The 21,220-nt window shown below is 54.5% G+C and overlaps 1 protein-coding gene across 1 annotated transcript in view; it reads right to left on the minus strand.

The window, feature by feature from the left end:
• Window positions 1–10,207: 10,207 nt before the first annotated feature.
• ASTN1 (astrotactin 1) overlaps window positions 10,208–21,220 on the minus strand; it is a 48,122-nt gene continuing 37,109 nt past the window's right edge. The window contains exons 9-22 of the mRNA XM_063406549.1: window positions 20,751–20,825; window positions 20,160–20,297; window positions 19,689–19,839; window positions 18,870–19,036; window positions 18,057–18,251; window positions 17,604–17,731; window positions 15,436–15,540; window positions 15,077–15,265; window positions 12,439–12,707; window positions 12,090–12,223; window positions 11,567–11,718; window positions 11,092–11,227; window positions 10,864–10,964; window positions 10,208–10,395 (exon numbers count right to left, since the gene is read on the minus strand). Coding sequence (XP_063262619.1) covers window positions 10,208–10,395; window positions 10,864–10,964; window positions 11,092–11,227; window positions 11,567–11,718; window positions 12,090–12,223; window positions 12,439–12,707; window positions 15,077–15,265; window positions 15,436–15,540; window positions 17,604–17,731; window positions 18,057–18,251; window positions 18,870–19,036; window positions 19,689–19,839; window positions 20,160–20,297; window positions 20,751–20,825 — 2,128 coding nt within the window. The remainder of the gene's footprint in view (window positions 10,396–10,863; window positions 10,965–11,091; window positions 11,228–11,566; window positions 11,719–12,089; window positions 12,224–12,438; window positions 12,708–15,076; window positions 15,266–15,435; window positions 15,541–17,603; window positions 17,732–18,056; window positions 18,252–18,869; window positions 19,037–19,688; window positions 19,840–20,159; window positions 20,298–20,750; window positions 20,826–21,220) is intronic.

Consider the following 21,220-nt stretch of genomic DNA (forward strand, 5'->3'; position numbering starts at 1 on the left):
ACTTTTGCAGAAGGCCTTCTCTTGATTATGCTACAAACTGGTCCAAGGCTGGTCACTTTTTGTAATTAATTCACTTAAAATGTAGGGAGATGTGTGTGTGTGTGTGTGTGTGTGTGTTCACACCCCGCCTCCCTGGGGATGGGGAGCAGAAAGTGGCCCACACCAGAGCCAGAGGATCACGTGGTATCCTGGCAAGAAAGTTAAAACCCAAGACAATAAAGTTGCTTTAAGTTTTGGGGATTTTTTTTTCATTGTTTTTTTAAGTGACCAGGTAAATTTTGTACCTATGGACTGAGAAACACCAAAAAGCCTTTGCCCTGTTTTTAAACCCCACTCTTCTTCCTCCAGCCACCTCTGATGCTCCTCATCAGTGTTTTTTTCATGTCTGATCACTGCACAGGGACTCAGTCCCAGAGGAGGAATAGCACGTCCTGGTAACATCAAATGTCCTCTCTAGGGCAAAGCTCCCCAAATTCTGCACTCTGGAGAGGAGCCAAGGGCAACCCTTCCAACACACACACACATTACCAAACCCTTCCTAAAAACCTTCCAGTGTGCTGGTGATGCCCCTTGCAGTCCACTTCACCCTTTTTGGGGGTGGCTTTCTCCAAACTCCCACGGATTGCAAGCCAGATGACCCCTGAGAAGATTTTGTCATGAGGCAGCTGTGCTGAGATATTTACACAGCAGTTTAGGCTTGCAGCTGCACAACCTTCTGCCACAGAGACCCTCTCCTCTTCCTCCTCCTCCTCCTCCATCTCACTCTATAGCCACAACTTACTGTGCAATGAGATGGTGGTTAACTGCATGGAAAATAGCAGAAGGAAAGTATTGGGTGTATTTTTAGCTTATTTTCCTGCAATGTAGCACTGGGGAAAAAAAAAATCAAGTTGTTCCATGAGACTTGATGAAGTCTGGTTTCCTATGGATTCGTGTGCTATAGCCCCTAAATCCCCCCTGTGTCCTCCCAAGTGTCCTGTCTGTCTGCCTGTCTGTCTGCCCAGGCTCTCCCTGGGTCTTCCACCCATCTGGCAGGGCAGGTGGCAATACACACTGGCCTTGGCCAAGGGACCTGCCCTTGTGAGTCCCGATGGCCTGACCAATAGACACAACACAGCCCTCTAAATGGCTTTTGGCATCTTTTGCAGGTCTCACCTCTGTTCAGGCACTGGTTTTCACATTCTTTGTGGGACATTAATACTCATGTTGCTGTTATGTTGTCCTCTGTCCAAAGTCTGCCAGATAGACCAGGACATTGTCCAGGGGTGGTTGACCACCAGACAGCACCATCCCATCCATCTTATATACTAAAAGAATGGCTCAAAGAGGCTTTTTTTGGATTCTGCTTCCAAGTTCCCAGCCTCTGTGGAGGTTTGCCAATCAAGGACTGAGAGACCCTTGCCGAGGACGTGTAAATGGAGTTTTCCCCCCAAAGGTGACTGGAGACACCTTTACCCTCCCACATCCAGCGGAGCAGGTGGGCAAGACGAGGCGCAGGACACGGCTCCATCTGTGTGTGCTGAGTGCTTTGGGACTTGGCTAACCCAGTGGGCAGACAGGCTAATGCTAAACTTGTGTGAAGACTCACCCGAGTTCAAAGGCTGGGAGTGTTTCATCTGCAACCAAAGATGACATCAACTGGACCAAAACTATAAACAAACACTCCAGTTTGCCAGAGCCAGGGATTACTAACAGCTCCCTTTAATAGTCAGTTAAATTATCATCTGGAGTTTTACATAGTGTTACAATGATTTTTGTTGCTGTTGTTTAAAACTTTTTTTTTTTTTTTTTTAAGTAATCCAGAAGGGTTTTGTATTTCTTGCCACATGGCTATCTCACCCTAAAGCACCCTACTTTCAATCTACAGTAGTAAAACGTCACATTAGAGTTTTAATAGAACATCAAGGAACATGAATTGTAGCCATCTTTGTAAAGAAAAGGACCAAACCTTCTTTATATGTTAAATAACTCCACAACAGGGAAAAGGTAGTAATGCTATTACAGGGGTACGGACGCAGGAAAGAAAAGTTAACGACCCAGAGGTTCATCTCAGGTGAATGACTGCTCATTAATTCAGAAATAAAACAAAAAGAAAGGGCAGGGGGGTTGCAGAAATGGTTGGAAAACAGTTTTCATGTTGCTGGCAGCTTGGGAAGAATTGGGAGTCCAAGAGGTAAAATACTGTGCAGGCCCATCAGTAGGACCCTGCAGCAGATGTGGGTGGTGTCAGCTCTGCAGAGAACCACAGAGACACAGAATGGTTAGGTTGGAAGGGGCCTCGATGATCTGGTCCCAGCCTGCTGCCCTGGACAGGGACAGCTTCCACCAGAGCAGGGCACACCCGTTTGTGGTGAGCAAGCCCCACACAGACATCTCACCGTGGCCAGGCCTGCAGCCATGGTGCAGCTCCCATGCTGGACTGCTCTGGTCCCCCTCGGTGGCTGCTGGCGTTTGTCTGAGATGGACTCACGTGGTAGCTGAGAGACTTGGGCAAGGAAAATCCAAGCTTGGACAAGGTTCTGCCTTGCAAAGCTAGAGTGAGGAAACCAAGAGGGAAGCCCTCACAAAGCCGGGGTCACCGTGAAGATGGCCCCACAGAGGCGCCACGCTGCCGGCCCTGCCAGCACAGCAGCTGCAGGGGCACCACGGTGGGCAAACTGGCAGAGCCCAGCCCTGCCAGCAGCCTGCACAGTCTGTCCCGGGGTGAGGATGCTGAGCCCCATCCAGCTGTGCACGGGTGCTGCCAAACGACTTTGGAGGGATGGCTTTCCCCTCACCCTCCAAACCCCAGCCCACGGGGAAGCCAGGGCCCGGGCAGCAGAGTCTGGCCCAACTGGCTGATGATGCTGCAGGGCCTTGGTTGCCCATGCGAGGGCTTTGAAGTGTCAGCACAGAAGCAGAACTGAAATATCTGCAGAGCCTCAGCGTAAATCCTGGGGCCAGATGAAAAAGTAACCTAGGCAGGTGTGAATGCACGGGGTGTCCAGGGCTTTCCTGGCAGCATCACAGCGAGCGGCTGGCAGACAGCACTGCTCCTGTCCTTGCTGCTGCACCTTTTAGTAAGCAATAAAAGAGAGGAGTCTGCTACCCAAAGGAAAACAGTCTGCATTTCACATAAAGGCCATGTACACGGTATTACTTGGCGAGAAACCAGCTGGTGTGTGGGCCAGGGCAGCCTTCCTTCAAACATCCCTTCGAGGCGTTGAGCAGAGGTGCCCTTTGCCATGGCTGGATGGCTGCCTGGCTGGGAGTTGAAAGTTGTCTCAGCATCTGCTGGGATAAGCAAAAGGATAAACAGAAGTGTCTTGGCCAAGAGTCTCGCCAGCTGAAAGGGAAAGGAGTGATGACTCAGTACAGATCACCTGCCCATATATACCTGTGCATGGAGGTGGCACTGATCTCACTCTGAGCCCTGAGCCCTTGGCAGCATCAGGCACATCAAAACGTAAGGACAAACACATGAGAAAAAGCCAAAAGGATCCAGGAGACTTCCTTCTTGCACAGAGCAAAATGACCCCTGCTAGACACACTCATTCCAGCCATGACACGGGGGATGCCCAGGTCATACTGACTGCTGGTGGCTGCTCCCAGCAGCTCCCCAGTCCAGGCCAGCTGCCCCTGGAGAGATGTCTGCCCATGAGAAGGAAAGAGCAAAGTTCTGTGTGGTCCTGCAGGAAGATACTGAACTACTGTTGAGAAAATACAGCAATGCAGCGCTGTCGGCAGGGACGGGGTGCAGAGGACACCCGCCTCCCTCTCAGCACCACGCAAATATTCCACCCATGTCCTTGGCAGGTAGGAGGAGGAATGAGGCAGAAAATCGTATGAGACAGGCTGAAGACTCTTCCTGCCAAGACTGAAAAAAATGAAAAGGAAATTTCTCTCTGGAGGCATCGTAAAAATCCCACTTTAGGGATCCGGTCTTGTCCAGAACAAAGGTGCCCAGCTGGCAAGTCCAGAGCTCCCTCCTCTGCAAACCAGGCAGGAAACTGAAGCTAAAAGGAACCTGTTTTCTGCCTCCAACATCATCAGCATGACAGGGGCTTGGAGACTCGTTTGCTCCGGACCAAACCCAGTGTCCCAGTACAACCCCAACTTTCTGGTTTAAAAAAAAAAAAAAGTTACCAGAGGAAGGGGCAGATGTGAGCCTGAACATGGACAAGCAACACCTCCAGAAGCCTGTCCTGCATGCTCTCTCTGGGACCAGAACCTTCAGGACCATCCTGCACCACAGCACTGGGGTACCTGGCATCCCTCTCCCCTCACCACGCAGAGCCTGGGCTATACTACAGCTACGAGTGTCTGGTGCAGAACATCTTGTCTGGCTGCTGCTCTCCTAGCTGGGTTCTCCTCAGCAGCAGCTTGAAGTTTTTATTATGGTGGGTAAAATAAAAAAAGATAATAGAAAGGATTTAAAAGTTGACTTCCTAGGAATGTGGTCCTTCAAGAGGAAAGCTCACCCAGTCCAGCTGACCACTGGCCCTGAGGCCAAGCTCCTTTTGTTCTGGAGGACTCTGCATCTTGCAGCACATGTGGGTTTTGACCATGGCAGAAGAACCTGAGGAGATGGGGTCACAATGCCCCTGCCTCTTTGCCCCAGCTGATGAAACCACGCCAGCTCTGCCCACCAACGGCACCATTGCTTGCTCAGGCCCCACCCAGACCTCAGGCTGTCCAATTACACAAAAAACCCCCTCCCAACCCTGTTGGCCATCCAGTGGCTGATTAGCTCAGCCATAACCATAAGCATCTCAACCTGACCTGCATGCCCTGCCTCCATTTTTGCCTGCATCACCTGCTCTCCCATCCTGGCTGTTTTACCACGTTTCTCCCATGACTGGTGTCCCCCACCTTTGGAGACAGTCCCCACAGCCAGGGCAGGGATGGGGCAGGAGAAGAGGGCTGTGCCCTCTCAGCCTGCCTTCTCCACCAGTGCTGAGGAACCTCTTGGCAAAATGAATAAAACAAAACCAAGAAAACTGGGTCCCACAAGACTTCTAACTAGAAAGGCTTTTGGCCAAGTAGAAGAGGAAACTAATACTGAGTCAGTCCTGCACAGAGCAGCCGGGTTTGCTCCCCAGTCCAAGTTCTTGCCTCCAGAAACATCAGCGACACCCTCCCCCTCCACGGGTCCGTGTGTAAAACCCTCAGGGACGCCCATGGGAAGGCCAGCCTGAGAGCAGGCGCCCAGAACCTCAGTAGTCCTTGTCGCCATAGTCATTGTAAAGGACGCTCAGCGTCTGCTCCTCGCACGTCTTCCGCAGGTCCCGGCTGAGCTCCGACCAGTCGAGCCCATAGGGCTTGATCTCGCTGTAGCGGCACGCCAGGAACTTGAGGGACGAGCGCTGCAGGCTGATCTTGGGCTCCTGCAGCAGGCCGTGGCACCAGCTGCTGAGGTCCCCCAGCTGCGAGAGGATGAGGCCAGCCTTCCTGCAGCCAGGGCGGGCAAGGGGAGGTGCCGGGAGGCGACGGACAGCGAGGGGTGGCAGGGGTGATGGAGACACCACGGAGAGGATGGCGGGAAGGGCGGGAGGGATGTATGAGGAGAGAAAAGTAAAGACAGTTAAGGACACCCAGGGAGCCCCTTCAGGGAGAAGAGATAATGCAAGAGCAGCCGTGTGGAGCTTGGTGCTGCCAGGACAAGGAGGGATGGCGGGGCTGTGGGGACACACCATCCCCAAGGCAGCACTGGGAGCTAAACCCATGGGAGAACAGCTCCTACTGGGGACAGACATGCCCGTGTCACCATGGCAGTGCTGGACTGCTGCACTGGCCTTGGGACTCACACTTCCCTGTCCTGTCCCCTCTTCTTCCACCCTGTGTCATTCACACAACAAGGCCAGGGTTGCTGAGAGTTTATTGAGGAGACAGTCACAGGTCAGCTGTGAAACCCCAGCACCCCTTGGGGAGGACATCACCAAGGGCTCGAGTGGCACCACCTGTCACTGCTGCAGCTACTGGACCCCAAATACAACAGGGTGGGAAACCAGGAGCCAATAGCACTGTAGGCACTGGGGATAAATGCTAAGAAGTGTCAGGCATGACATATAATATATGGCCAGCTCAGAACAGTGTCACCACGTGTGTCCTCTCTATTAAGTGTGTGTGCTGCATATTCAGGAAATAAGCTGGCCACTCATAGCTTGGTGTAGGAATCATAGAAACATGGAATGGTTTGGTTGGAAGGGACCTTAAAGACCATTTTGTTCCACTCCCCTGTCCCATGGCAGGGACACCTTCCACTCGACCAGGTTGCTCCAAGTCCCAACCTGGCCTTGAACATTTCCAGGAATGGGGCGGGCATGCTCAACTTCTCCAGTGCCAGAATGCACAGGACTGGGAGCAGCATGCCAGGATACCACTGAGGAGGAGGGAGATTTAAGGAAAAAAAAAATCCAAACCAGAATGTCATATCTGGCTTGTGAGAGTCTGTATGGAAGGTTGAAGCTGAGATAAAAATTATGATCTGCACAGGATGCAATATCACAAGACACAAGTCCAGTGAATGACACTCCTGCTACATGACTCACAATATTTAGTAGCAGCTAAGGAAATGTGTCCTACAGGATACTGTGCAAACCAGAAGGGATATACTGGGGCACACATCAAACACATCCAAAAAGCTCTGAGACAGCAGGAGATGTGGCAGAGCTCCCTGGTTCTTTGCACGTGCATTTTGCATCTTCCAGTTGTGGAGAACAAGGTGACAAAAGGCAAGTCACTGCAGCAGCAGCTTGTAAAGAGCCACAACCCAGCCAAGAAAGCCTTGAGAGAAGGTCAGAGGAGGTCCAGGATGAATCCACCTTCTGCAACAGACATACAGCCCACCCAGGGCATCACAGCCTCAGTGCAGGCTTGTCCTGGTAGGGAGGAAATGCTAAATTACCAACCTCTTGTATTGGATAAGATATTGGAAGAGTGCAGAGGAACATGGCCAAGCATGATCTAAGTTGTGTTCTCTTCTTTTCAAATTTGTCCTCATAAAATTGTGCTTCTAGTGTTTTTACCAAGAAAATCAGTTTGTACAGATAAAACACATTGTGTTCATTTTAAATTTGTCTCACACTTTGGGAGATCTCCAGGGAATGTGGCCACTATGGTGGCAATGGATCCAAATGAAGCATCCTGAAGGTATCTCACGTGCCTGGAAACCCAGACAAAAGTTTAAGTGTCTGATGAGCTGGGATAAATTTCCTACCCAGCTACAAGGTCATTTGGTGGGATAGAATAGTCAGGAAAAAGAATATACATCCCCTCCCTGGCTTCAACTCAGCATCTGCTCAGCCCAGAACAGGCAGCAGTCACAAACCATGACTCTGAAGGAAAAAAATCACATTCTTACTGGACATTCTTACTTAGGATGAGCAGGGTGGGCTGGTTTGATAGCTCCAGGGTATGTGTACCAACCATGAAAGAACATCCACTGCCTCTCCAAACCCCGCTCCAGGCCACACCACGGGAGAGCTGCTTGAAGAGGAATTAATTTACCCCAAGCCCAGTCAGAGCCAACCTTGGCTTTCCTGGAGAGAAAACCTTGGATGTGACTGCAGCTCCAAGGGCCCAGTCTGGAGCTGCTGAAAGGGTGTCCAGCTCTGCAGCCACATGACACCTGCCACCCAGAGCTCATGTCCAGGGCACGCCAGAGAGGCAAAGGGGGTTAGCATGGTGTTGGCTCTGGAGACAGCCACACAAGCTGGCCAGGCATGAGAAAATAGCCAAGCTCTCACTTGTCTTGGTCTCTGCATCTGGCACCTAAGCAAGGTGCCATGAGTGCCTCTCTTCCTTGAGCACTACAGGTACCCTCACGGGAATGCCTGCTATGATCCCACAGATTTTGGCTCAAAGCCCATAGGCACCACCAGACTTCACTAGGCTTTGCATCAAATCCAGCTTCCACTTAGTGCCTGCTTTTTTCTCCATTTCCTTTCCTTATGCACAGACCAGGACTCTCTGCATCCCTTCTCGGACTGTGAGGGAGTGACTCGCTTCCGCAGCCTCAGACAAGTTATCTGTGCACTCACAACAAGTTATGCTTCCTCAGTCCAGCAGCCAGCACTGCCAAGAAGGGAGCTGAGTGTAGCACAAATGAGCAGGGTAGGAGGTGCCCTGGACTCGTGGAGGAGGAGGGACATGGTAGAGTCAGTCGCGTGGGTCCACATCCACAACTTCAAAGGAGCATCAGCAACAGTCAAACAAACACTGTCTGCTGGCTAAATAATGTCATCTGCAAGTGATTTTCCCTGTCACCACCAGTCTGGGTGCTTCGCCCTTGCAGACGATCAAACAGGAGGTCTGCTTTCCAAGATTTGTCATCACCAGGGCCCGCTGCAGCTGCTGAATGCCTCTTTCCAAGGAGTGCGAGCTGCAAACACTTCATCAGCAACTTGCGTCATCCTACCCTAAGCGCTCCAGCATTTCCAGAGGGTGCAGTTAACCCTCTGCCTCGTAGATTCACACTGAAAGTGGCATCATTTGGGTAATTCAGTGGTGTTTCTGGCTGCTCCATGGCAGTGCACCTCTGCCTGGCGGGGCTCGAGGAGGCAGCTTCCACCCCATGCCCTGGCTGGTCCTGGGTCTCCTCGCTGGGGCAGGGAGCAGCAGTGGCAACGCTCAGCCTCAGGGATGGCAGCGGCTCTGTGACGACTCCAGACTGTCACGCAAGGAATTTTATGTGCTCCTCATGCAAATCACCACAACAGATGTCAGATGGCCTGTGCAAAGCAGGGCTGGATTTCACGTCTGGAAACGGAGACAGAGCGGCATCGCCACAGCTGGGATCGAGACAAAGGTGAGACTGGAGTCCAAGCCCGCTGATCCCACCCGGTGTCGGGGGAATGAGGCAGCCCTGGGCAGAGGAGCTGCTGGCAGCCTCTGCCCTGAAAAGGCTCCATGTGCTGCAATGCTGCTACTGAGCTTTGAGGTTGTGCTTCAAAGAGCTCACATTCCTTAGGACATAAATGGGAAAAGGGGAAGGAGAAGAGACCCTACCTCCACTCCAGGGCATGGAGAGCTCCTCAGGGTTTCCCACCAAAGCTGTACCAGGAGACAAGCCCAAGGCACTAAGGGCAAGATAGGCACAAGCTATTTGCTGAGTCTCTCTGACTCTGGAGGACAGAGAAGGTACACAGAGAATGTCCTATCCTCTGCTAGAAGTACACAAGTGATCACCTGGAGAAGCAGGGCTGGACAGACAGTGGTGAGACCAGCAGGAGGAGGTGTGGGGCACGGTGTAAGGTGGAGGCCATGGATTTCATACATAGGAGCTCTTGTTGACGTACATTTGAAAGCAACCCTGATTTCCAGATGAGGTCACAGCTCTGGTTCTTTGGAGCCCAGATGCTATGAAACACCACTGCAGCCCACGCAATCCCTCAGCCCAGCTTGCTAAACTGACTGGAAACATCTGTGTTACTGGGAAACCACGCAGACTAAAGCAGATGTTGAAGGACATGGGGAGAAGGGAACATCTGGCTATCTCCACAAGCCTGGGACATTCTCAGGCAGCTGGAGGGGGCTTCAGTGACCTGGAGAAGCCAGAAGAGAAGACATGGTGCTTACTCAGGCACACAAAGAGACTGTTTTAGACAGAAGGAGCTCAGGACAACCTCCTCCAAAACCTGCTGTGGCAGCTCAGCACTGCCTGGGCACCAAAAACACTTGTGTCACACAACCACAGATGTGGATCAAAACTGAGGAAATGCACAATTCAGACCTAAAGTCAGTCCTCTGCCTGCTGGGAACCATAAGCTGACAGAATTCAGCACACAGAGGTGCATTCAGCTCAAGCCAAAGCCCAGGAAAAGGCAGAAAGCAGAATCTGATCTCCATCCCTCAAAGGTGTGTTATTTTTCTTGCCTTTTTGCCTGTGGCATCAGCCACGAAGGAAGAAAGAGAATCCCATCCCTTTGCCACTCTGCACAGCATAAACATGTCAGGCCAGTCTCTAGAGATAGTACAGGGCTGATGGGATGGACAACAACATTGGGATGACAATGATCAACCACTTTCCACCTTGTCCTATGTTAATGGTCCTTGCACATGCACAGCATCTAGCAAAACAGAAACACCACTGTGACACTCTGAGCTCTACCACCCATCATCATATCATGAAATTTGCTGAAGTGATGCCTTCCTGGTGACCACTGTCCATGAGGGACAAGCCTGCTGGTGGGCAGGCCTGCCTGCTGAGCCAACTCAGCTCCCGAGCCTACCTGGGCCCCAGCTCATCTTCACAGCGCCAGGTGAACTCCCCAAAGCTCTCGTAGTGCTGGTTGTAGTGGTAAAGGACTCGGTGGAGGCTGGGGGAGCCCAGGTCCAGCAGAGTGTTGTAGGCTGTCTGCTGCTCCTTGCCGCTCGTGTAGCCGTTGAAGAGGTTGTAGATCTTGTCTGCTATTTCTGGGCAGAAGGACAGGGGGTGTTCAGTGGGGTGCAAGGAAAGGCATAGGGAATAAAGCCCACCAGGGCTAAAGCTCAGTTCTAGGGAAACCAGGACCAGAACCAAGATGTGTCCACTGAGTTATGATTTACATCGTGTCAGGGCAAGGTACCAATAGAGGAGCAAAAGACTAGGTGGTATTCCCTGGACTCAGTCCAGGTTAGCTTCCCACAGTTTGGTCTAATTAAGAAATGGGTGACGCCATCAGGTAGCGTTAGTGAAACATCATTTATGCCCTTTTATTTTCAGAGAGGACGTGTGCCTCCTGCAGCCCCCCATCCCAGCCCTCCACACCATGTGGCAGCTCCTGGGCCACTGTGGGTGAAGGAGGTGTTGCAGCCAGGACACAGGACATGCACAGGAACATGCTGGAAGGGGAACTCCCTCTTGTCCCAAGCATCACAGTCCAGCAGCTCCCTGCATCTCACCTTGAGCTTTCACATCATCTACCACAGGGCAGGGCGTCTTGACCGTCACATCACTTGACCTGGAACGTCTCCCTGTGTTGTCGACTCCCCAGAGCGTGAACCTGGATGGGAAGGGGAAAAAAAACCAAGCTCTGGGCTCCCGAGACCACCTGGAAATACAGCAGCATCAAACAGGGTGACCACAGCCAGGATGCCAGCACTGCCACAGGCAGGGCACAGGGCACTCACATGTAGGTGGTGTCGGGCTCCAAGCAGCGGATGATGAGGGAGATGGTGGAGGAGAGTCTGTCAGGCACTTGGGCTGGCATGGCACAGGGGGACTTGGCACCAGAGATGATGTCATCCACGAAGCTCAGCACCGTCTCTAGGGACAGAGGGGAGGACGTGCCACTGGTGATGTCACAGGTGGCATCTCCCTTGGGGCTGGGGAGAGCCTGTGCTTGCTGCCACACTGCCTGGTGCAAAGGGGGACCAAGGCTAACGCATGGTGTTGGTGGAAAGTTGGACCCATTGCTCTCCCAGAAAAGCTCATCCCTATGGTATGGAGCTGCCCCTTTCTGCAGCGTGGTGGGCAGGAGAAGGGCTGCTCTCTTCCACAGGATATTTGATTTGTTGCAGCATCCCCTTGCAAAGACAAAGAAGAGGCTCTCTTCTAACATCTCCATCCCACTGTCCCCAGAGAAGCAGTGGAGCCCCCACTCACCTGTCTCCACCTTGGAGTGGTCCATTCTGTCGGTGACCTTCTCCTGACGCAGGAGGTAGTCCACGATCTGCACCCCAATGGGGGGCTCCGAGTGGTCCCACTCCAGCACCACCAGTGTGCTGCTGGGCTCATGGACAGTGGAGAGACGCAGGCTGGGGGACAATTTTTGCATTACTCTCACAACAAAAGGGATTCAAAGCCATTAACTCACAGGAGACAGCAACCTCAAGAGAGAAATTTCTCCCCCTCCCTTTCCCCTCCTGGCTCTGGGCATGTTGGTCCAAAGGACTCCTTCCCTAGGGTTGCTTTACCAAGGTGGATCCACAACCAGCTCTGCAGTCCTCAGCTGACCTTAGAAAAGACACTGCAACTCTGTACTCTCCGCCCAATTTCCAGGTCACCCATCAGCTTGCAAACCTGTCCCATAAAGGCACTCAGCCCCACCACCTCCTGCCACCACACTGTTGGCCATCACCACCTCTCCACAGACCCATCACACCAAAAAGCCAGGCTGGGCACCTACACGGGGTGTGGGAGAGGCGCACAGGTGGGCAGCCCGTCAGCCCCGAAGGCACTCGAGTCACAGCGGCACCAGTCCTCGATGACATCCCCACTGCCCGAGCACCACAGCAAGCTCATGGTGGCCTCCTGCAGGAGCTGGGAGACAGGAGAAGAGCTTGAGCACCAGGCAGGTGAGCTCCCATCCCACCACCATTTGTGCCAGTGTTCATCCACCCCCTGGCGGGTTCAGCACAGTCCCAGAGCAGGGCTGGACACGATGCTATCAGGGCAAGCTGCCTCCAGAGACAGCCACAACGCCGTCCTGCCACCCCTCCTGCCCGCTCCGTCACCCCCAGCCCGCGGCCGCTCACCCGCTGGGTCTGGTTGTTGGTGACCAGCTCGTAGAGGGGCGCTGCCTTGGTGACCTCCAGCAGGACGGGCTCTGCGGGCAGGTCGGGGCCGGCGGCGGCGTGGCAGAGCGGGCAGGACGAGGGGCAGCGCCCGCGGCTCTGGCACTCCATCCGCACGCCCGCGGCCACGCGCCGGCTGCCAGACTCGGACAGGCTGGCGATGTACTCGGGGAACGTCAGCACCTTCGGGTCCCGCTCCCGCTCCTCTGACTCGTCCGAGGGGGAGTTGCCTGGACAAGGGGGGAAAAAAGTGACACCAGGGTGGGTGGCAAGCCATTGGTAATGGAATGGAGGGGCGTAGAGCTCTGCCTTCCGCCCAGGAGAGAGGCACTGCTTCCAAAAAACTCCTTGTATCCTTCAGAGCTGTTTGCTTTGTAAGGATGAAATATTGGTCTTCAGAGGAGGAATCAGGACTGGCAAGCCCACCTCTGTGGTTGCAGGTCCTCCGGTCTCCCAGTGCCTCAGTTTCCCCAGCCCCATCCCTACACCTGGAGCGGGACAGATCACCCTTACAGCAGGTCCCCACGAGAGGGAGCCTCCTTCATGCGGCTGGAGACTCCTGCAGGACCTGCCTGGGCACCTTCACCTCACACCGACTCCCCACCAAAGACACCTGCCAAACCACCCTCCTGCAAAAGCCCTGCTGGCCCTACACAGCAGGAAACACTTCAGCACAAGAGGAGCAGTCCCTGCACAGAAGTCAAAAAGGTAAAATCTGCCCATCACTGCCGTGCCCTGGGTAGCATCACCCTGCCATGGCAAGCCTTGCCATGAAGGGAAACTGCTTTTCACACAGAATCCCTGCCAAAGGATGTCCCTGGATTTATACAGAAGAAAGAGACACCTAGAGAGGGACCACTGAAGATGGTTGGTGGGGTTGGAGGAAGCTGAAGGATGACTGGGCAAAGCCTCACCCCCAGGGCAGGCTCAGGCCATCATCAGTGGTGACTTGGTACAGGCTTGCTGCTGTGGGGAGCCACCATGGGCCACATCCATGAATCAGTAGGAAAATCTCCATATAGGATTTGTGAAGAAATGGGCCAGCACTAGCCCATCCTTGAGACTCCTGCAAAGAAAACAGGGCTGTTAAAACAAAACCTGGGATACAAAAGTGTTGCTCTGCTCCCCCAGGAAGCTGGAGATGGATCACTTTAGGCTGCCTGTGAATTGCAGCTTAGCAGGCACTGAGGAAAAGCAGAGGAGCCAGGGAATGATTTGTCTCTTGCAATTTCTCAATCGATATCCAGCCCCTGACGTTTGCAAACAAAAAGCAAAGGAAGGAAAGTGGCAGGTGCCAGAGTGAAACCTAAATGTGATACTGTGGGTGGAAAAAGGCTGCCAGACCTGAAAAGCCTCCAAGCACAAAAATCAAAGAGGAGGAAATTGCAGCAGAAAAAAAGAAGTACTTGCAATCAAGAGGTGCTACATCTGGAGACAGCCTACAGCCAAACAGCACCGGTGCTGTACTTTTCCAGGTGGGATTGTGAAGAAGTCCAGGCTCCAGGAGACCTGAGCCCACAGGATGCAGACTCAGGCTTTGAAAGAAGCCCTTCCCACACATGAGCCTTGGGGAGATAATAAATGTCTGTGGCTGGGACATAGCAAGAGCAGGACCACAGGCTGGTGCCAATACTGAGAATTATGAAGCTTCAAGATGGAAATGATGTATCCATTGTGGTGCCTGTGAGCTCCAAGCTCACACTGCGTGCACCTGGGAATTCCTGGGCAGGAACAGCAAACCAAGGTCATCTATAAAGCAGCAGCTCTGCTCAGCATTCCCCATGTCCAGTCTGGGGACCTGGCTCTTGTGTGCTGCCCAACCCTGGATGCCGCAACCCACCATCCCCAGCATAGGCAGGAAAACACCTGCAGGCAGCTTTGCTGAGGCCAGCGCAGGAGAGTGTGGAATCACAGAATCTGAGAACAGTTTGGAAGGGGAGGGACAATGAAGACCACCTCGTTCCAGTCTCCTCCCGTGGGCAGGGACACCTTCCACTAGACCAAGTTGCCACAGTCCTGAGAACAGATGGCAGCAGGCAGGAGTTTGGCTGCCTCAGCTCTTGAAAAGCTGGCATTCAGAGCAGGCACCACCTCTTCCCCTGGGGATCCACCACAGCTCACTGCAGCCAGGGCACTGCAGGGGATGCAGCAGTGCCAGATACCCCTGCACCATGATGAACCCCCCAGTTCCTAAGTCGTTCCCAGGCATTAAAAGCACAGTGCTGACAGTCTGGGAGAAGGAAACACATTGGAGGGAGAGAAGTCTGACTGCAGGATGCAAGTGGAAGAGGATAGATATGGCAGAGACAAAAGGAAGGAAAGAATAAGACTAGAGACAACAAGTCCAGAATGAGGCAGGATGGCTTGGTGGGATTGGTGCATTGTCTTTCATCTCCCTGGGGCTGGGGTATTGATCTTCCTTTTTGGCCTGGAGAATCCTCTGGCTGGCTTCAAGGGGTGCAAGAGCAGGGTGTGAGATGATGACGTGGTACACAGCGCTGACACAGGCTGGGTACCCTCCTTGCTATGCCAAAAGCAAACCCTGCTGCCCACTCCCATGGCGTGGCCACGAGTACCCTTACCAAGGACAAGCTCCTACCTTTGCTGATGTCCTCATACTCCAGCCAGAGCTGCCTCTGGACCTGCCTGTTGGGATACCAGATGGAGCAGGACTCCTCAAAGCCGTACACTGCCTCTTGGATGTAGTGGTTGCCAAACTGGTCCAGCAGCGCCACAAAATCTCCACGGGAGGTGGCTCCGTCCAGAGAGTGGAGTGCATTGCTGAAGGCTGGGAAGGAGATGGAGGAAATGCTCAGTTCCCAGAGCCCACCAAGCCCTTGGCACCTCTCTATGCACTTGCAATGGACAACCAGCCTTTGAGCCCATCACCTGCCAGCAGAAGGCTGTCACCTCTTGCCATCTTTTCCCCCCTTATTCCCCCTGTCCCTGCACACTTACACTGGGAGATGGTCATCTGGTTGAGCCGGACATGGTACATGACAGATTGCACCTTCCAGTGCTGCAGGAGGGGGTACCCAGACACCTCGCTGAAGTTCACCATCCCTGCCAGAGAAAGGACACAGGGACTCAGTGCCCCTGCTGAGCAATACCTCACCATGGGAACGGCTGCAGCCCTTCCTGCCTTGGGCAACACAGCCAGCAAGGTGGGAAAAAGCCAGGGAAAAGGGTTCTGTACACACCGCATGCCCCCAGGGAGGCATTCAGAGCTGAGGGTCAGGTGGTGCCCAGCAATTAAAATGATGGCTTTGATGGAAAACACATAGGCTTGTTTCATCCTGCCATCCGGGGCTGGAAGATAATGAGCCTCCTCCTGCAGCCCCTCCTGCTTCCTTCCCAGTGCCCACTCCCAAGGCATGCCCAGGTGTGCTAATTATGTCACTAATGAGAGCAGGGCTTTTTAACGAGCTGTTTGCAGGCCTGGGGACGGTCACCGTCACGCCACGCGTGCCCAAGTGCGACCGGCCAAGGGGCCCTGGGTCCCCTTCGGCCAGGACTGAGCTGAGTGGGCAGCAGATGGACGGAGAAATCGCTGGCCTGTCGGTGCTAATGCTCCCTCAGGACATCATGGCAATGCCGGGGCTGAACAGGACCCAGGGTTTGTCCTTCTCCTTCAAAGACATCCCGTTCTTCAGCCGTTCAGCTGTGAGTTACAGAAGCCAGGAATTCACGGAGACCTGGGCTGGGCACCCAAGGCACACAGCAGTGCAGCTGCCATGAGCAGAGGGACAGAGAGGCCACTGAGCCACAGACAGAGGAACTGAAGGATGGTCATGGCTCTGAATTTGGTGGCCAGAGCATCCCTAGGGTGCCACAACAGGATGCTGGGACAGGCCACCTCCTCCCTGGCAGCTCCAGTGGCACACAGCCAGCACGTCTCGCCTCCGCTCGGCAGCGCAGCGGCAAACTCTGCTGCTACAGGCACCCAGCAGGAGTTCAGGAGGATAACAGTGGGCATCCCCCCCTCTGTAACAAGTCCTGAAGGCAGAGTATAAGCAGGATAAGATCCTTTGCCTTCCAGCGCCTCTCTCCTCAGTGCTGGCTGCTGCCGACAGCTTCAAAGCCTTGCTCTTCCCTGCAAAGTGTTTATGCAAAAACAGCCCTTCCTTACTCAGCAGCTCTGCCTCTCATGTATTCACAGCGATAGCCAAGCTTCTGACAAGCAGAGAATATTTTACTTCTTTTCCTTTTTTTCCCCCTTTTTTTTTTTGCTTCCCTTAATCAGCCACAAAGCCAGCAGAGCAGTGGGAAATGAATAGGATAATTTACTGGCTTTTACCTCCCCAGCATTAATTGCCAGTGAAGTCCCAGTCCCACCGACACTGCTGTGATGCTGGGGCTGTGGTGGCAGTGCCTTCCTTACATCCGTGTAACCATGTCACAGGCAGGAGAGCCCCACTGGGAGGCAGGTGTCCTCCAGCACCTCCAGGCAGGGTTGAGCATCCCCAGGGAAGCAGGAGTGACCCACCCATCCAGCTCCCTTGGGGAAGCTCAGCCCCCCAAGACCCACCAGCACCCTCCTCCCTGCTGAATCTGCCTGCACACACACCTTCATTGCCATGCACCCTGTCAGGGCAAACAGCATCCACCAGACCCTGGATACGGTCCATGGCTGTTTCCCAAAATCCTCCTGAAAGCTCTGCCACACAAAGGGAAGGCACAAGGTCTCCTATGAGATCAAAACACCTTACTAGCCACATCCTGTGCTCAGTAGCTCCTCAATGTCTGGGCCATTTCAGCCAACAGCAACAAACAGCAAGGAAACGGAGGCTATTTATGAGTACTGGCAACTTGGAAAAAAGGCAAATCCTTGAAGGCTGTCTAGGAACCCATGAAAACCTGTCACTCATGGTCCATGATGCTCTGGCACGGCAAACCAAAAAATTTTGGTTTGGTGGCACTGGGTTTTGAATGCTATCAGCAAAGAAATCAAAGGGAGCTGGAAAATCTTTTCTGTCTTAAAAAAACCCCAAAAAAAACCCAAACAAACAAACAAAAAAAACCCCCTTTGCAAATGCCCCAAATATTTGATGGGTAAAAGCTTGAGCTTTTACACTCCAGTTAATCTCCTCACTGGGAGAGACATGGATCCTTCTGCACTCACTCACCAGTGAGGAACTCAGGGTCGGGCGTGGGGTCAGAGAGCTCCTCTTGGCACTGGTTCTCCAAGGGCACTGTGGCCACCACCAGCCCATCCGGCAGCTGCTGCTCCAGGCCCCGGGCAAAGTTGTTCTGCCTGGAAGTTAATTGCAGAGAGAAGAGCAAGGTTGGAGGGAACAGCAAACAACTGGGATCATCCCCACCAAAAAGTGACTCATCCCCACAGAACACCTGGCACTTCTCCTTTCCTTCAGGCACAGATAAAAAGATGTGTGGTCTTGGTGGAAAGTGACAGATGCACCCTCCCTGCCAGTCCCTCCATCTTCTGCACATCAAAGCCAGACATGAATGGACCAGGCAGTCTGCTAGGGTCCAGCCCCAGGCTCCTTCCCATGCCTTCTTCCTGGAGAGGACGGTGAGGCCTGACCCTGCTGGGGTCCCCTCCCCTGTCTGCAGCTCACCTGAAGGTCCCCTTGAGCACCTGCCCGGGTGCCACCTCCTTGGAGTGGTTGTTGTAGCCGTAGAAGATCTCCCCGAAGAGCGTCTGGTTCATGGGCAGCTCGCGGGGCTCGCCGCAGTCCCCCGCCTCGGGGCACGACTCCGAGATCAGCTGGCACGAGCGCCCATCCGCGCCCAGCTTGTAGTCCTCGATGCACCTGGGGAGCCAGCAGGGGTCAGCTGCAGCCCCTCAGCGCCGGGGACAGCCACCAGAACAGAGGAGACCCCCTCCACCCCAGGGACAGCCACCAGAACAGAGGAGACCCCCTCCACCCCGGGGACAGCCACCAGAACAGAGGAGACCCCCTCCACCCCGGGGACAGCCACCAGAACAGAGGAGACCCCCTCCACCCCGGGGACAGCCACCAGAACAGAGGAGACCCCCTCCACCCCAGGGACAGCCACCAGAACAGGGGAGACCCCCTCCACCCCGGGGACAGCCACCAGAACAGAGGAGACCCCCTCCACCCCGGGGACAGCCACCAGAACAGAGGAGACCCCCTCCACCCCGGGGACAGCCACCAGAACAGAGGAGACCCCCTCCACCCTGGGGACAGCCACCAGAACAGGGGAGACCCCCTCCACCCCGGGGACAGCCACCAGAACAGAGGAGACCCCCTCCACCCCGGGGACAGCCACCAGAACAGAGGAGACCCCCTCCACCCCGGGGACAGCCACCAGAACAGGGGAGACCCCCTCCACCCCAGCGCTGCCAGCTCAGGGCGGCAGCAGCAATGGACAGCGGCACTCCGGGGGTGCCCAGGGAGGTCACTCACCCACAGAACATGAGGATGTTGTAGAGCAGGGGGTCCTCGGGCAGGGGCACCATCTGCTGCAGGCACAGCTGCTCGCAGCCCCCGTTGAAGCCGTCGGAGCAGTCCACGCCGACGTGGCGGTCATAGCAGCCCGTGCCGTCCTTCATGGGGCTCAGGCCCGCCGGGCACTGGGGGGGAAGTGAGAGCTGAAAACCCCCGGGAAGAAATCTGTCTCTGGGGCTGAGGTGGAGGGCAGGGCTCCAGCATTGCTGTCCGCTGCAAATTTCAGCCTGAGCAGTGCTGCAGGAAGGGCAGCAGCAGCACCATCCACAGCTGCAGATGCTCCTCCTGCACCAAAGCCTCTTTGCAGCCCTCAGGAGTGTATCCCCTGAGGTGGGAGCCCTCCAAGCCATCCCCCACCAAGGCAATGTGCTGGTATCAACCCCACTCTCCAGCATGCCAGCTCCAGTGACTGACAAAGCAGTGCTGCCCTTTCTGCCCCACACTCACAGCCTCTTCACCCCGATGCCCAGCTCTGGTGACACTGCACCCAGCCCCACAGACCCCCCAATCTGAGGCAGAGCAGCTGTGGTGGTGACAGGGCACACACATGAGTGACATGGAGCCTCCACACCGCCACCAAACAGATGGACTCTTACTGCCTGGTGTGTGTGTGTGTGCAGCAACAGAGGAGATGCCAGCCCAAAAACATCTTCCTGCCACAAAATCAACCTCAAAATATCCACCCCGAAGCGACAGTGAGGGAGGAGGGACTCCCTGTGTGGCCTCCCCTTCCCTGCTCCCACCGAGGGAGGCCGGCAGCTCCCCGGGGCCACGCACCACGCAGCCCGTGGAGTCCAGCTTGCGGTCCGAGATGCAGCGGAAGTTCTTGCTGCAGCCCCCGTTGTCCCGGGAGCAGTCACGAACGGGGCCGAAGGAGTCCAGGAGGACCTCCAGGCTGTCGAAGGAGGAGGAGGTCATCAGCTCTTCCCTGTGAGGAGGGGGAAGAGGAGACGTGTCACTGCCTCAATGAGACGCTGTGGACGTGTGCACAACCGTGGCTGCTGCACGGGCTTTTCCAGAGCTCAGGCTTTCCTCCGCCTGACAGTGAACTGGATGGCAGCCAAGCTTTTAGAAGGGTGCAGGAGCAACTCAGATGAGGAGGAACATTGCCAAAGGCTCAGCTTTGCAGGACTAAAGAGGGGCAGGTTAACAGCTGCACTAATCTCCACCAGCAACACGAGGGATGGGGATCCCAGCTCTGTTTGCTGAAGCCCCTCCTGAACTCCCTCACCCTGCTGTCACACCTACCTGACCTCCACTGCATCCTCCATCACCGTCATGTCAGTCTTGCACTTGGCTGAGGGGTTGATGGCCAGCTCGGCCGGTGGGATGACGAAGCTCTTGCTCAGGGGCAGCCACATGCCCTCCCCCAAGGTGTAGGTGAACCTGCCAGGGAGAGCAGCAAAGGCTGGCACAGAGGGAAACGCTGAGCCTGGAAGCTTATCTCTGCCCAAATCCAAGCCCTTGAACCTCCCTGCTCATCTGCAGGGATGCCAGCCCCCAAATGAAGGTGTGCGGGCAGTGTAAACTGGGGTGGCTCCTCCAAATATGCCCAATGATTCCCCAAATTGCATGTAACTTAAGTAACTTTCCAAAGAAACCCTCCTTCGGAGCCTAAAACTCCCTCTCCCCACGGACAGAGAGGAGGAACTGACTGCTGGGTATGCAGCACCCACATGTCAGCTGCAGGGGGATCCTCCCAGCCATGCTCTCAAGTCCCCAGGAGGTGGCACAGCACAGCTGTGCTCAGCCCTGCCAGCCGGGCTACCTGCATGCCTGTATGCCCTGGGTCGTATTAAAGCCCCAAAATGTGCTGAGCAGGTTTCCTTCAGCACTTACCGAAAAATCTTGTCAGAGGGCTGCTCGCCCAGCACCAAGTCAAAGCCACGCTGGAAGATGGTGTATGGCCAAGGCCTGGAAAGGAAACCATCACCAGCATCACACCAGCACCGTGTCCCCACTGCTGCTCACAGCCCAAAATGCTGCCCCTGCTCACCCCACAACCCACAGGCAGAAGGATCCTAGGGCAGGATGATTCCTAGGGTGGCCAGGACAACAAGATAAAATAGCCTCAGATCCAAGATCTTAATTTTGGGGTCCCTACAACATCAGATTCTCATCCCAGCCCCAACCTGCCTATAGGCCAGTGGTGTGTTGCATGTGTTATTCTGGGGTTCAGTGCACTCCAGCCATCCCTTCATGCTCAGTACCACCTGCCTGGTCCTGTTTTAGGGATTTGCATCACAGCTATTGAATTGCAAAAAGGAAACCAAACCGCAGCTGAACCCTTTCTCTGTGAGGCTTTTGCC

This window comes from Prinia subflava, chromosome 10 (genome assembly GCF_021018805.1).
Source record: "Prinia subflava isolate CZ2003 ecotype Zambia chromosome 10, Cam_Psub_1.2, whole genome shotgun sequence".
Lineage (NCBI taxonomy): Eukaryota > Metazoa > Chordata > Aves > Passeriformes > Cisticolidae > Prinia > Prinia subflava.